The 15,065-nt window shown below is 44.5% G+C and overlaps 2 protein-coding genes across 3 annotated transcripts in view; one reads left to right on the top strand and one right to left on the bottom strand.

Moving 5' to 3' along the window:
• The window catches only part of TMEM164 (transmembrane protein 164), a 77,715-nt gene extending 77,127 nt beyond the window's left edge, over window positions 1-588 (top strand). Inside the window, exon 6 of the mRNA XM_060249987.1 lies at window positions 4-588. Within this exon, the coding sequence (XP_060105970.1) occupies window positions 4-210 (207 nt within the window). The 3' untranslated portion in view covers window positions 211-588. The remainder of the gene's footprint in view (window positions 1-3) is intronic.
• A 6,952-nt stretch (window positions 589-7,540) lies between these two features.
• Window positions 7,541-15,065, bottom strand: part of AMMECR1 (AMMECR nuclear protein 1) — a 149,121-nt gene continuing 141,596 nt past the window's right edge. The window contains exons 6-7 of one of the 2 annotated variants that reach the window (XM_060249231.1): window positions 9,003-12,087; window positions 7,541-8,960 (exon numbers count right to left, since the gene is read on the bottom strand). In XM_060249231.1, coding sequence (XP_060105214.1) covers window positions 11,973-12,087 — 115 coding nt within the window. In that variant the 3' untranslated portion in view covers window positions 7,541-8,960; window positions 9,003-11,972. Of the gene's footprint in view, window positions 8,961-9,002; window positions 12,088-15,065 lie in introns of those variants that run through there. The other variant, XM_060249232.1, reaches the window with a different exon arrangement.

Here is a 15,065-nt window from a genome sequence, read left to right as displayed (position 1 = left end):
TAGATCACACAAGTGAACTTGAACAACATGCTGTGCCCTGCCATCTCCGATCCTTTCTTTGGCCCCTGGTATAGAATCTGGGCATCCGGCCACCAGACAATCATGACTATGATTCATGGGAAACTCATAAACATGGTCTTCTATGGTGCTGTTCCTGTTCTTAAATTCTGCATGGATTTGCTTCAACTCCCAGCTAAGAAAATGTATTGACTCTTCTCCGCAGAGGAAAGCGCTTGCAGGCAGCAGAAAAGGAATGAGGTTTTGGTTTCTGTGCTGGAGAAGAAAGGGATGGCCAAGGGACCACACGTTAGCGGTTCCTTGTTACAAAGGAAGGTGTTCTCCCCCCCACCCTGACTACCGTCTTCACTGCCCATTGCCGATGGTGAAACTTGTGGCCTTACCCAAGGAGAGGGGGATATTTATTTGGTGTACAATTTGTAATCTTGAGAACAGAATCTTGGACCTTTTTTTTAGCCTGAAGAATTTCAGGGTTTCCTCACCTTTTGGGACCCAGGAAAGGGCCTCCTTTAATATGATAATTTTTACCAGCTATCCTGTGTGTGTATATAGATATCTATATTTAAATTTGCCAATTTAAAGTATAGGAAGTGAAATGAATAGGAAGGGCGCTCTGTCTTGCATGGTGAGCCCTGACCCGCTTGCACTGGGCAGGTGTTGCCTTTTTTCCCCTAGGGCCTTGTTTTGCCCACAGCCATTATCACAGTTGTTTTGTTTTGGAGTGGGTGGGTGTGGGAAGGGGGGAAGTGTCTCTTAATCCATCAGTACAAATCAGCTGTTCCATCAGCTCAAAGCTGGGCGGAACAGTGGGGAACAAGAGGGAGAAGGCACTCTCTAGAAATGACCTTTCTCAGCTGCTATAGATTCTGCTCCACTGTGCTCAAATCCCACCTTATCTGATAGCCCAGGGATTACGCTTCGAACTGAGCTGGAGAGGAAAAAATGACGCTGAAGTCAGCATCTAACAAAGCAGGGACTTAAATTAGCATGCATTTCGTCTCTGCTGAGAGCAACGTTTGAATAGGAATAATTGTCCTTTTAGACTGTCAGCTTGGTTTAGATTGAATTATAGCCCTTTGCAAACTGAAGCATATTTCCAAGTTAATGATGGCTTTCACATAGCTGCCCCATGGTGCCTACTCAGCAGCATTATCTGCTCCCCTGAGGAACCAGGGCACCCCTCGGGTTCTTCCGGTTGAGTAGAAGAGCCCCAAGTGGAAGCAGGATCTCTGATGAAGAACAGGCTATCTTCTGTGTGAGCCTGGATGAAGGGAGAGCAGTGAACTCTTGAGCCCTCTGAAAGAGGAGATGCTTCCCTGGTTCTGGCCTGGCAGGATTGTGTGACTCTCTTCTCCCCTCCTCCCTCCCCATAGGCCTTAGGGTGCTTCTCCTTAGTTGTGAAAATGTAAGCTGCCACAACTGCCATAATTCCTGTGGGCAAACTGATCAGGTAGGACACGTTCTGCACCATGCAGCCAGTGATACCTCAAGACGAGAGATCTTGCCTTAAAGATCAACATTACAGCTCATCTCACCAACAAGGGAAGATGCTGGGGTGGGGCCGGGGGACTCACGGGGGGGAGGGACTACCGAGGGCATCTCTGAGTATCTCTGTCCCGTTAATGAAACTTGAATTTATTTGTGAATTGGCATCCATAGAAGAGATGCCTGGCCTTCTGCTTTGGGATCCGTAAACCCCTTCTTTGAACGATCTCAGACCTGGCCCAGTGCAGAATGTTGCAGACATTATGCTGGGAATGCTCTTTACTGCCACAAGCTGACAAAATGGCACTTGGGTGCACAACGATGAGCTTGTATTTCGCAGCCCAGCCCAGCATTCATCCCTGTACATTCCATCTGTGTTTTCTCCTGATAGGAGACAGTAATTCCACATAGCGTTGCATTTAGTCTGTCGATGAATCTGAACATATACATGTCTGTTTAATGATGTATGCAGCTTTGGGCGTGAACGGGCAACAAAATGTCTAGCTAAATAGTATAGCTTTAATCCCTTTTTTCTTCAGGGATGGGAGTGTGATTGAGGAGGGGGGGTTGAGAGTTCCCATCCACTACATTAGAATTTTCTTTCATTCGGCCGTATAAGCCTAAAAGTACAAAAAAAATATTTTTAAACAGTATCTTGAACTTCATTAAGGCATTTAATTATTAAGGACAGGAGGGCTCTTTGACTCTGTCAGTGAAACCGCAGGGTAATCAAGCTGGTCTTCCGGTGGTTTTGAGGGGTCTTGCCTCCCATAAACATAACTTGTGTTCTAGGGTTTTGAGTGACTCTCCTGGAATGGAATCTTTAACTGCTCTCTGTGCTAGGTTGCTTTCCACAAGCTCTGAGTTTACTGCCTTACTTTCCCAGCCTACTTAACAAAAAATGTAGGATGGGGTTACCTGGTTTCAATGACAAACATTTGGAACTCTCTCCTGCAAGGATTTACTTTTCCTAACAGTGGCACAGATCCCTTCCTACTGTTTTCCCCATTGGGGCATTCCATACAAATGCACTGAAAAATGTCAGATGTATAGTTCAGGCCTATCTACCCCTCACCTCTTTTTTTTCCCTGAGGCAGGTCATCAGATCAAAAGTGGCATTTCTCCTAGTCTCGACTTGCTTAAGAATGCACTTGGTATCATCCACAGATCTCACTACTCGACTGTGTTGGCATGTGAGTTTCAAGTGGCCACAATTATTTACCAGGAAGTGTTTGCCTGCGTTCTAGGCGGAACAGCCCCTCCCCCCCCACAGCATCCTGTTGCTTAAGATTCCAGGATCTCTGGTGGACTCTCTTCAACCTCTCCATAGTGGTAAAGATCAATGCCCTGCATTCTGTCCTTTATTCTCTCGTATATTATGAGTTAAAGTTACCATTCTGGGGTAGATCGATATAGAATAAACAGTTCCAACAGACTCCTTCGTAGCTAAGCAGAGTGTCTTTTTTGCCAGGCATGGAGTTGCCTAGAAACTGGCAGACTCCTTCAGCATTCAACAAAGATACCTCCTGCGCTGAAGACATCCCCCCAGGTGAACTCTCACCCGCTAGTATTCTACAAGTTCAGATTTTCTCGGGATTTTATCTCTCGGAAGCACTGAGTCTTACCCCTTAGAAATAAAAATTGGGAAGTTTTTCAGTGCTGGATCAAATTTTGAAAATGTGTATTTAAAAACTGATCAGTTTCATGATGGGAGCCTGAAGTCATGGATCCCCTCTAGGAAGTACAGAGTGATGCAGTTTCTGTGCTAATGCAGAAGACTACCACACAGCGTAGCCTCAGCACAGCCAGTTTATGAAATGCCTCCTGGAAGGTGTTCTAACCAGGACAAATGTGAACAGGGAGGGAAGATTTCTTGTTTCTCTTGCTAGCGGCCAAAATACAGAAGTGCAAGAAAAGTATACTTGATTGGTTGGATCCCAAGCACCACCAGCTGGCCGGGTGGGCCCTACTTTTTCTGCTGCTGCAGCCCACGAAACCCTCTCTGCTGGGGGAGAGGGGGGGTCAAAGGACCCTCGGGGATCATGGGGGAGTAGGAGTTTGCAGTAGAAAGGGAGAACTGGCAAAAACTGGCCTGTTCCTGCTCTGCCACCTTGTAGATCCAACCCAATGTTGAGGAGAGGCATTTCTTTAGTAGTAACTTTTGCTTCAAGTACCAGGCCTGGAAAAAGCAACAGAGACAGGTCAACCTTGTGTGCAGACCACGATGAACGCCACCTCTTACATCGTGGATTTCCACATATCTGCTTCAATGAGTGGCAGTGTCCGTATGCACTCAGCTTATAGCAACTCCTGTGGCTGATATTTCAGGCCAGACCTGTGACCATGCTCTGTCCAGGGCTTTCGTCCAACTTCCTAGGGCTAGGTTCTGTCCAGCAGGGCCTGCTTTTTGCAAACAAATGGTGGGAACAATCTGTGCACACATTAATGTTTTAGAGTACCTCAGTGGAACTATCCTCCTGTAGCTTACATCAGGCTTTTGATATGTCTACATATTTGATAATGCGATGTTTTGTAAAACCTTTTCCTGGTTCCTCTTTTAGAATCGGCTCCTTGCTCATTATGTACTTGATTTTATGCCTCTGCACATGCTCACCCCGATTTTCTCCGCGTTTGTGATTTCGTGGTGGGATGCGGTAAAACTAAGCTACGTTGTGCCATTTATCTTTTCTGTAGCAATTGTATTTGTGGAGTTTTGTTTCTCAAAGCAAGAGATGAAGAGGGCATGCCAGAGGCATGGTCTTGTTTGTTTCTCATCAGTGTTGTGGGGTTGTTAATGTATCCCTGCTAAACCAGGCCAAAACTAGGGGGGGGGGGAGGTTCCTTGGTTCCCCCCCACCCCCCCAAGAACCCTCTGGTCCCAGAAGTATCCTCAGATAGATGTACGTTTCTTCCCATTTGAAGTTTTGGCAAAAGCCAAGCCATTGTCTACCTTTTCAGATTTTATCTCTGTTTTGTTCTGCGTTTCTTCTCAGTATTGGGTTTGTATCAGTAAAGCACATTCCAGCTTCCAACTTACCCGGCTGCTGCCTCTGTGTGACGATCCACAGTGTTTTGAAACTGGTGACTCTTCCTCTTTTCCAGAGTAACGCGGATGCTTTTCCCTCTGCTTCCCGCTCACTTGTAGTATAGTAAATTTTGTAAAATTTTTGATTGTACTAACCCTGGTTATCAGGCAACGTTTTTAAGAGAATTTTGTGTATTTGGCATTTTGTGGGTTTTGGGGGTAATTTTGTCTCCAACGTCTCATCTCTATAAATAAAGTTCTGTTCTTTGGGTACTTGGTTGTTACAGTGCATTAGCTGAAAAGGAATACATCGCTGCTGGCTGGGAGAATTACTGAAGTGCTCTGTGCTGTGGATCAAAGTAGCCATCCCCTTTGAATGCAGGCTGAGAACGGTGGTTAAAAGTTTAACCAAAACCCAGATGGATCTGCGCCACCTCAAGATGTTGGATGTGCTCACTGGTTGTTTTTTTCCCCCTTTGAACTGCAAGCTGCTGTAAAAGCTTGCCAAAATTCCAAATATGGTTTAAGTGGCAGGAAGGGGAGTTGCGCGAGAACCACAAGCTTCACAACCCCTATGGACTAGCAACAGCAGAGTTGGTTTTTATACTCCACTCTTGACTACCTGAAGGAGTCTCAGAGTGGCTTACAACAGACACCCTGTGAGGTAGGTGGGACTGAGTCAAGGTCATCAGCTGGCTTCATGTGGAGAGGTCAGGAATTAAACCTGATCCTCCACTCTTAACCACTATATCACGTTGGCTCTCCAAACAGTTAGTTGCATAGTCCCTGCCCCTATTTTGCTTATCTGGGTTCTTACAGGGCAGCTTTGGTTTCCTCGTCTAAAATACAATGTTGACATATGAGGTTAGTTGAAATTACCCATTTCCAGGACTTTTTCTGAGCAGGAATGCACAGGAACGCAGTTCTGGCTGGCTTGGCCTAATATGCAAATGGGGTCCTGCTGAGCTTTTTCTACAAAGGAAGCCCTGCCCATTACTACACAATTGTTCTCCTTTAGTGGCTTTTCCCAAGGCAAGATTTTTGGTTTTTCAGAGTTTTGGTCAGGAAGCAACAGCATTAAAGTAGGTATTGTTTCCTTTCCGCCTGCCATCTTTTTTAGTTATCCTGTTTTTTAGCTTACTGAACTCTCTGCATTTTGACAAAGCTGCTCTGGAACCTTTTGATACTAAGCACCAGTAAATCTGGTTTCATTTTGGGGGTCAAGTGCAGCCTGTTTCTTCTGCATAGGATCAGCTTGTCTGACATTTGTTTCCTAGTGCCTCCCAGATCTAAACCTTCTCAGCACGAGTGTTTCATCCACATACGTAGACCTCCCCCCATCTCTACCTGTGTGGCTGGGCTGTCCCCTGAACAGGCCACATTCCCGAGAAGGCAACTTTGGAGGTCCTGGACTTTTAACCTCCTGCTATTAATGTCCATTGTGCCTCCCTGACATCAGAATTATACCTCTCTCCATTGCTGTTGCCAGTATGCATCCCTGGTAGGCTGGCAGGTAGATCGTATCCGTAACCCTTTGCCCCAGGCAGGCAAACCGCTGCAGTGAAAAAACCCACCACAATTCCATCTCTGAGGCTTTTGGGGTGGCCTGTATTGTGGAGCTGCCATTAGTCTTATGTGGACCACAGTCTTCATTTCGACAGCTGTGCAGACAGCTGCCAGTTATTCCTTGATGCTGTCAGATCTCAGATGTTAAGGAGGGTCAGCCCTGGCACGTATTTGGATGGAAGACCACCAAGGAATACCAGAGTCATGATGCGGAGGCAAGCAATGGCAAAGCACCTCTGAACATCCCTTGCCTTGAAGACTCTATGGCAGGGGTATCAAAACTCATTTGTTATGAGGGCTGGATCTGACGTCAATGAGACCTTGTTGGGCCGGGCCATGTGTATACCTATTTAAGATTAAGTAGCAGAGATATATCAACTTTATAAAGGACACAGACAAACACAATTAATTAAAAAAACCCACTTAAAACGTGCTTTAAAAATTAGCACTCAAATGTGGTTTTTTGTATTTCTCCCATGGGATCCAGGGAACTGGGCAAAGGAAGCTCTGGTTCTTTCCTTCCTTCCCCAGGGGACTGGGGGGGGAGCCTCAGCCAATAGAAGAGAGGCTAGGCTCAGTAGCTCTGCTGTGCGGTTGAAAGCCTGGAAGAGCAAGCTCTGCCTTCCCCCCCAAGGGAGGAGCCTCAGCCATTGGAGAAAACAGGTATTGCTTGTAGCTCCTGTGCAATTGAGCAAGCCTGGCACAGCAAGCTGTGGTGCAGAAGGAAGGGAGAGAGAGGGAGAAGGAAGCAGATGACAGCCAGTTGCTTGGGGGCCTGATTTGGCCCCTGGGCTGCATGTTTGACACCCTTGCTCTATGGGGTTGCCATTAGTCAGCTGTGACTTGATGGCAAACAACAAAAAATTCCCTGAGAAATGCTTAGAAATAGTCCCTTACCACCAACCCCATAACTGTAAGATGTATGCATAGCTGCTATGGGTACCTGGCATTATTGGGTGAAAGCCATAGTGTGCCCTCTTCTGTCACCTCTGCTTGCAGTAGCTTTGGAGGTTTTTAATACCTTTTAGTAACAAAGGATGAGTTCATCCTTTCACTGTTGTCTGAGACTGTGCATCTCAGAGCCAGACCAAAAGCACACCGAGCAGAGAACTGGCCACACATTTGAATGGTGCACAGGCAGCTGCCCAGATGCTGGATGTGAAGCGTGAGAAAGCATCCAGTCTTACATCTTGGGGGCAGCGGTTTATATTTTCAAACCTATTTCCTTGCTTGCAGTTTCAATTCATATTGGCATATGTTGAAACTCTAAAATGGCCTAAAGGCAGCCTTCCTAAATAAATTCTAGTGATGGCAGGAATCTCTATGCAACAATTTCCTTCTTGGGGTGTGTGTGTGTGTTTGGGGGGAGGGGACTGAACAGTCAGTTCATTCTCACTGCAACATACCAGGCCAAACACTTCAGGAAAAGCATTAAGTACAAGCAGCTGTGATTCTTTTTCCTTATTTTTATTGGGTAAATGAGTTAAAAGGTAATGACAATAGTGTTAAAACTACTACAATATCTTTCCACAGCCATATCTCACAGACCCACAAATTACCTTCTAGATTTTTTTTTTTTGCTTTTTCCTCATTTTTTACCTTTTTAAGCCATACGTATAAAATGCCCATTTTTATCAACAGTTTCTTCACACTAATAGCAAATAAACATGGAAGGGAGAAGGATCTAGTTTTAATGGGTGGGGTTGTGGTAATCTGTGTTAAAACTGTAATCAACAGTCAAGTTACTAAATAAGGGGGGGAAAATAGGGGCCTCGAAACTACACCAGGTAGCTGGCGGCCCAGTTCTGTGTCACCTTTGCATTGAAGATAACTTATTATGCTGGTGAACTTTTTTTTTTTTTTGTAACATATAAAACACTAAAATAACTTAGAAACTAGATCCCAATCTTTTTGAAAAGAATCAACTTGGATATACAAAAACAGTCATAAGTTGTTACAAAAGTTTGTTTTTCTCAGTGCATTTCATGTACCAGCACAGTTACTGGATCCAGAGCAAAGGAAGTATTTTTTTTTTCTTCTGAAACAGTAATAAAAAACAAGAAAAACATATCTTTGTATATAAAGAATCATTGCTGGTCTTAATAAATGTAACCAGAAACCCTTTAAAATCTGAGAGGCACACTTTGGGTTTCTATATTATTTTATTTAAACATAAAAGTCACCAGTTTTTATTTCAATGGAGGAGTTTGCATCGGCTCCTCAAACTTAATTCAATTAACATCACTAGCAAAAATCAGTTAGAAACTGTACAAAAATAAAAAAGTTAACCCATTTCATCCTGCAGAGACTTTGGAAGGATTGGAAGGCAGGCTTTTCAGCAGCAGCATGTGGGCTTGGCTGGAGGCTTCTTTGGTTCGATCCAACACACAAGAGATGTCATCTACTCCAGATGACAGTTTCAATCCCCGGCACAGTTGAAGACAAGTGAAGAGGGTAAGAGACCAACGCCAGGCTGCGCTGGGGCCCGGCCAACTGCTCTCCGCCCACATGGCGGGTCCAGGCACCCCTCCCACCCCCTAACGCAGCCCCACAGCAAGGTGGTGCAAGCGCAACACACAGCACTGCGCGGAACTCCCGCGACTGGGAGGCTTAGCGGACATGCTCTCCTCTCGCTCAGCCGGAGAGACTTGTTTTGCCACTGGCCTTGCCACATGGGAGCAGAAAACAAACTTTAAAGCTAGAACTGAAGCGCCTTTTGGAATGAAATAAGGCAAAAAACTGATCCATGCTTGTCCAAAGCTTAGCAATCAAGAGGAGGAAAATGAGAGTCTGTCTTGTGTTTCAAACTATTATGAAAGGCCTGAAGTTTAAATTTGCCTGCTTACACACACAAATGGCTCTCTCTCTCTACGTGTGTGTGTGTGTATACATATACGCACACAAACACATTCTTTTCAAAACCTCATTTCTTGATTTGGATAAACAGACCTGCTATGTTCCGGTGTACAAATAAGCTGACAAATTACATAAGAAACATAATCCTTTCAGGGTTGACGGCACTTCCATACTGAGAGGTAGGTGCCAGGAAAAACATGTCACTGAGAAACTGATTCAGCTACATATGTTAACAAACAAACAAAAACAAAAAACCTCAGACCCCTGAAGCGTCTGTCCACAGCTCCTGTCTCATAACATAATCAAGAAGAGCTCTTTATAAATGAGCATGCAAAACAGGTTCAGAAGGGTCTGGAGGGTTTTCAGATTTTTTTTTAAAGCACACCTTTCCAGTTTGTATAACCCCTCTGAACTATTGTGTTCCCCCCCACCCCAAAGCAACAGCTACTGAGAGATAGACAAAAACGCATTGTGCATTATGTTGTGTACAAAAAGGAGACAAAATGATCCTTTTTTTCCCTCCCCCAAGCCACGATGGGAAGTATTGCTGACCTCGTCCTTCAAACCCTGCAGGATATTTTATTTAATCAGTATATCATTATTACACTGGTAAGAAATTCTGTATAACATCTGCATATATTGAAGATTTTTAAAAAAATTCTTGATATGATTTTTAGAGTCCGCATGACCAGTCACGTGACCTGCTCAAGGCTGATTAGCACCTTTAAATACACATATATTTATATATATAATAGATCTTTTTTTAAAAAAAAAACTTCTAACAATGAACTCACCCAGAAGCACAGCTGTAATGAGATAATGGAGAATACCAGACCGGGTGGCCATAGCTGATTCCCCCCTCCCCCTCGCAAAAACAAAATGTCTGCAGCAAAGAATTTGTTTTTCAGCTTGTGCTCAAGTTTCCCCCTTTAAGGGCAAAAATGAAAAGCTGCCATCAGGTAGCCACTGGTTGGCAGCTTTTGCTTCAAGGCGAATCCACTTTCCAACCTTCCAAGTGGAAACATAACATACTGAACAGCTTCAATAGAAGCTATGGCTGGTTCTTTCTCCGCCCCCAACCCGCCCCCCCCCCAAATGTCTACCAGACATTTGTTGGCTACTTGTATTTTCAGGCGTTCTGTTCATTTAAGATTAAGGCATCAAAACAGAAAGTTAATATTTGGACATCTAAATGCTGTGGATGAAGGAAATGACAGTGATTCCTGTGAGAACCAGCTCTGCCCGCCTGCATGTACAAGCAGCGAGTGTACATCCAGTTACCTCTTGAAACAGAAAAGTTGTGGAGAAATCTTAACTAGCTGCTTGCCATTTTTGAGAAGGTATGGATCAGCACAATTGATTCACTTCTGTGTTTGCGCATAAGCGCCACACCTCTCTGCTGGGACTTCGGCCAAACATATTTGGCTCATCCTAAGTGAAGGAGGTCTTTTAATTGAAGGACAAGATTTACTATCCTCTTGAGCATGCGCTTCACTGCCGTGAGGTGATGAGGACTTTCAGAAGCCCAGAAAAGAAGGGGAGTCCAGTGGCGTGAATAACCCCCTCACTCTCAGAAGCCTATTTATTAGAGCAGTTAAGAGGATCTGATCAGGACAATATCTCACTCCACTGCCTATCCACAGGCCAGAAAGCCAGCCCATTTCAGAGTGCTGATCCTTCTGCTCAGTACTATATCTATGTAACAGACAATATTGGAAAGCCAACCATATCACCACTACCACTATTTCTTAAAACAGCAAATTAATTCAACTGGGCTAAATGTAATGCAATAAAAAATGGGCAAAAAGAAAGCTGCTGCGTTCTATTCTAAAAAAAGAAAAGGGAAAAAAAAGCCCCATTTCCCCATTAGTTCTCAGCAGAGACTAGAATTGGGCGGAGACTTCTCATGTTTTTGCTGCCATGCAGATCTTCCTATGATTTTTTTTTTAATTAGGAATCTTTCGTTTTAGTCAAAGGCACTAATACCTAAATCCACTGACCTCATCACATAACAGCTGCTACAAGCCAGTCATTTTGGCTACGAGAGCAACTCCCTTCTCAGAAGCCTCAGAAAGGCATTGGTGCTTGGAGCAAAACCTTATTGGTGCAAATCAGTCCAATCCTACTCATGCGCAAGCCCCCTGATGAAAACGAGAGCCGTGCGGAACAGCAGGGTGATGGATTGTGCCCTCCAGCTGTAGTCTGATCCAGAGAAGGAGACGTCACACTCTTCAGTCCCACGGGACGTGAAGGCGTGAAAAGGATGCTCCTTCCCTTCCCAGATCAGGCACTTGGGGTGAGGTTTTAGTTCCGCTGGTTCTATGGGAAACATCCTGCCCAAGCCAGTGGAACAAGGACCCTGACCTTGGTTTGCAATGAAATTCTTCCTATGATCAGCCTCTCAGGCCAAATAATTGTAGCTGTTTCTTCTACTCATCAATACAATTCACCTATCATGGTCCGTCCTGTGCCTAGCAGGATAGGACTGAAGGCTCAAGCATCTCCCTACATAATGACTTTTTACTTGTTTTGTGGAACTACGAAGGAACTGCATGGCTAGCTCTACTCAGACCTCCTCCTTCTCTAAATCTGATATGTTTTATTTTATGAAAAGCTTTCAATGCTTTGTTCAGTAGTCCAGTCCCTTCTTTCCTTTCATCCACAGTCTCACAGAAAACCTTGATTGATATAATTCAAATGTTCATGAAGTAGAAATTTAAAATTGTATGTATTAAAAAAATCCCATGAGTTCTATGAGTTGCAAATTAATTAAAATTTAAAAACCCACAGTGAGTCGATAATTAAAAACAGAAAAAAAAAGAATGAAGGGCTCTTTGTCATGATGTAGCGTTTCCACCCGTTGCCATGATGAACTTAACCAACCATGGAGAAGCGTCGTCATGGCAACGGAAACTATCATCATAAAATGGTACAGTAATAGAGATAGCTAGACCAAGAGGGGGCGGGGTCTCCTGGGAAGAGGTCTGCTGAGAGGTCCAGGGACTGGTCATGCGGCTCAGTGTCAGGAATAATGGTTGTATGGTGGAAGGGGGTGCCCAATGCCATTCTGGAAGTGATGATGCTGGCGGTGGGCAAGGTATTCCGTGTAGCTCATGGTCATCTTCTCACTACGGTACCTAAAAGGGACATAAGAGAGACAGGTTCAAAGAAAAGGAGCAACACTCTGGATTTCCAAAAGCGACAGGTGTGCGTTGCCTCGCATAAAAGAACTTGCACTGAAACAGAATTGTTTTATCGTGAGTCAAAATGTCACATGCACATCCTTTTCAGCCAGCACATACATTCTGTACATGGCTTTATTTGTTTTTGGCCCAACGATGATGTGCTTCAAAGTCACGGTTCTTAGAGCTACCTTTGGAAGGGTCTGTGCTCCAGACCTGCTTTGGCATTTCTTGGGAAATGTTCTGCTCCAATGTGTTGGATGCGTGTGTGGAAAAAGGCACTATGGGGCAATTCTCCATCACATCCTAGACCCAAGAGGGAATGAAGCTCTTTATATCTCTGATTACTATATACAAATTGAACTGGTTTCTAAAAAAAAAAAAATGTTTTGGAAGAGGCTTGATTTCTGTAGTCAATAATTAAGGTTCAAGGGTGAACTTACAATTTTGAATGGGTGATAATGAGTTGTAGTAATTAGTGATGAGATGTATAAATTGGGCTGTGTGACAGATTACTTTAATGACACACCAGATTAGAGACAGTAAAAGGGAAATAAAGGACACTGTGAGCACTAGGGCTATGAAGCACAAAACATCTACCCCACTAGCCAAGGAGAAAGGAACTAATTATAGCCTTTCTGCTTCCAGATAAACGTGCAGATTTTGGTGACAGTAAAGCTACATCTCTGTTTTAATTGGCTAGAGCCAGAGCCCAAGTCCCCGATGTGATCCATCAAACAGAGAAATTGAGGCATGGGTCTTCTCACATTGACGGGAAGGGTGTGGGTGTCAAAAGGCAACAATGAAATCCTGGTGCCTTCAAAATCTTAAGTTCAGGTCAAGTGGGATCAAGAATGGCAAAAGGTGAAACCATCATACTTTTATCCCACTTGTTCTCCCAGAAACTCAGAGCACTGTACTATATTGGTTTCTCCTCTATTATATCCTCACAAAAACTCTGAGAGGGGGCAGATTGAGGGAACAGGACTGGTCAAAGGCCACCTGGTATCAGTTTCATGGCCAAATGGGGATTAGACACTTCCCGGTCAAATCAACCCTGACTGTTCCCTGGAAGGTCAGATGCTGAAGCTGAAGCTCAAATACTTTGGCCATCAAATGAGAAGGGAGCACTCCCTGGAGAAGACAGAAAGCAAAAGAAGGCGGCGGCGGCAAAAGGTGAGATGGTTGGACAGCTTTACTGATGTAACTAACATGAATTTGAGCAGACTTTGGAGGATGGTGGAAGACAGGAGGGCCTGGCGTGACTTGGTTCATGGGGTCGCAAAGAGTCTGACTCGACTATGCGACTGAACAACAACAAAAACTCCTAGTTGGACATCACACCATTGTTTTAGTCATAGACACTGCTCTTTTCATTCATTAAAAGAGCAAACTCGATTGCATTACACTACCTGATGCCATACATTTTCATGGAAGGGATGACGCTAACATTTATAGGAAATTACAACAATTGGGGAATTAGTTGATTAACCACCTGTCTTTCCAGTTTAAATTGTGGAATGCTGGACTTCAAAATAAGCTCTCTTTTACTATTATTTACCAAATGTATATCCTGTCCTTTTGCTCTTACAAGGGCTGCCAAGATGGCTAACTATTTCAGTCATACATGATAAAAGTTACATTATTAAAATTAAGACCCCTCTCAAACATAACTCATTAGAGCAACTTTAAAAAAAGTTCTAAAAAACAGTCAAAACACATATGAAACAGTTAAAATACAAACAAAACACAAGAATACAATTGGGAACCTAACAGCACCTTTAAGACCAACACAGTTTTATTCAAAACGTGAGCTTTTAGCACACAAAAGCTTACGTTTTGAATAAAACCTTGTTGATCAGGTGCCACCCGTCTCCAACTTTATTCTATTGCTTCAGACCAACGTGGCTGCCCACCTGGATCTGCCAATGAAACATAACACAGGGGTCAGGAAGGAGGAATCAGTGAGGGAATGCCAAAGGAATCAAAGAGGTTTCCACCTACTGGCAGAAGGCAGCAACACAAAGGAACAGACCAGAGCTTTGGTACCATGATCAAGAAGACCCTCTGCCAGGTTGCCACACACCTAATCTCAGAAAGGGGGGGGGGGTGCACCTGAAGCAGGGCTTCCAAAGATTGCCTCTATGGTTGGGCAGGTTCAGAAAGGAGTAGATGGTCCTTAAGATATAGGCTGGTCCTAAACCATACAGGGCTTTGAAGGTCAAGACCAGCACCTTGAATTGTGCCTGGAAACAAACTAGAAGCCAGTGGGTCTAGACTGGAGAGACATGGTCCCTAAGACCCACTCCAGGCAGCATCCTGGCTGTACTCTTCTGTGCCAGTGGAAGTTTTCAAACACTCTTCAAGGGCAGCCCCTCATGAAGTTGACTGCAGTAATCTAATCTAGTAATCTAATCATCGTTTAAACTTCTTTGCTCTAGGGCAAACAGGAGACGCACCACAGAGGCTAGATCTTTCCTGCCCAGGAAAGGCTACAGCTGGCCAACCTGTCAAGGCTGGTAAAGGCCACTTGTGGCCACTGCAGCCCCCTGCTTATCCCCCCCAGACTATGAACTTATTTGTTTGAGAAAATGAAGATCTCCCCCCCCCCCCCAATTCCAGAAGCAAAACAGCAGCCCTTCGTCTAAACAAAATTGTCCTTAATTTGCAGGGTATCTGATTAAAATTGGGGCTCATCAGTTAAGCAAACATTTTGGCTGATTGATCTGCAAATGAAGCCCATTCAAGTCTGCATCAATGTTCCCTCTAAGCCAGTAGTCCCAACCTTTTTGGCCCCGGGGACCGGCCCCAGGGCTGGCAGGGTGGTGGCACCCAATTTGGCCTCTCCCCTGCGGCCTCTCCCCTGCGGCATGTCCCCCACGCAGCCTCCTCCTCCCCCCTCATTTTCCTCTCAAACAGGTACCAGTCCCTGG

This window comes from Heteronotia binoei, chromosome 11, assembly GCF_032191835.1.
Source record: "Heteronotia binoei isolate CCM8104 ecotype False Entrance Well chromosome 11, APGP_CSIRO_Hbin_v1, whole genome shotgun sequence".
In the NCBI taxonomy this organism is placed as follows: Eukaryota; Metazoa; Chordata; class Lepidosauria; order Squamata; family Gekkonidae; genus Heteronotia; species Heteronotia binoei.
This window is presented reverse-complemented; position numbering and strand designations above follow the sequence as displayed.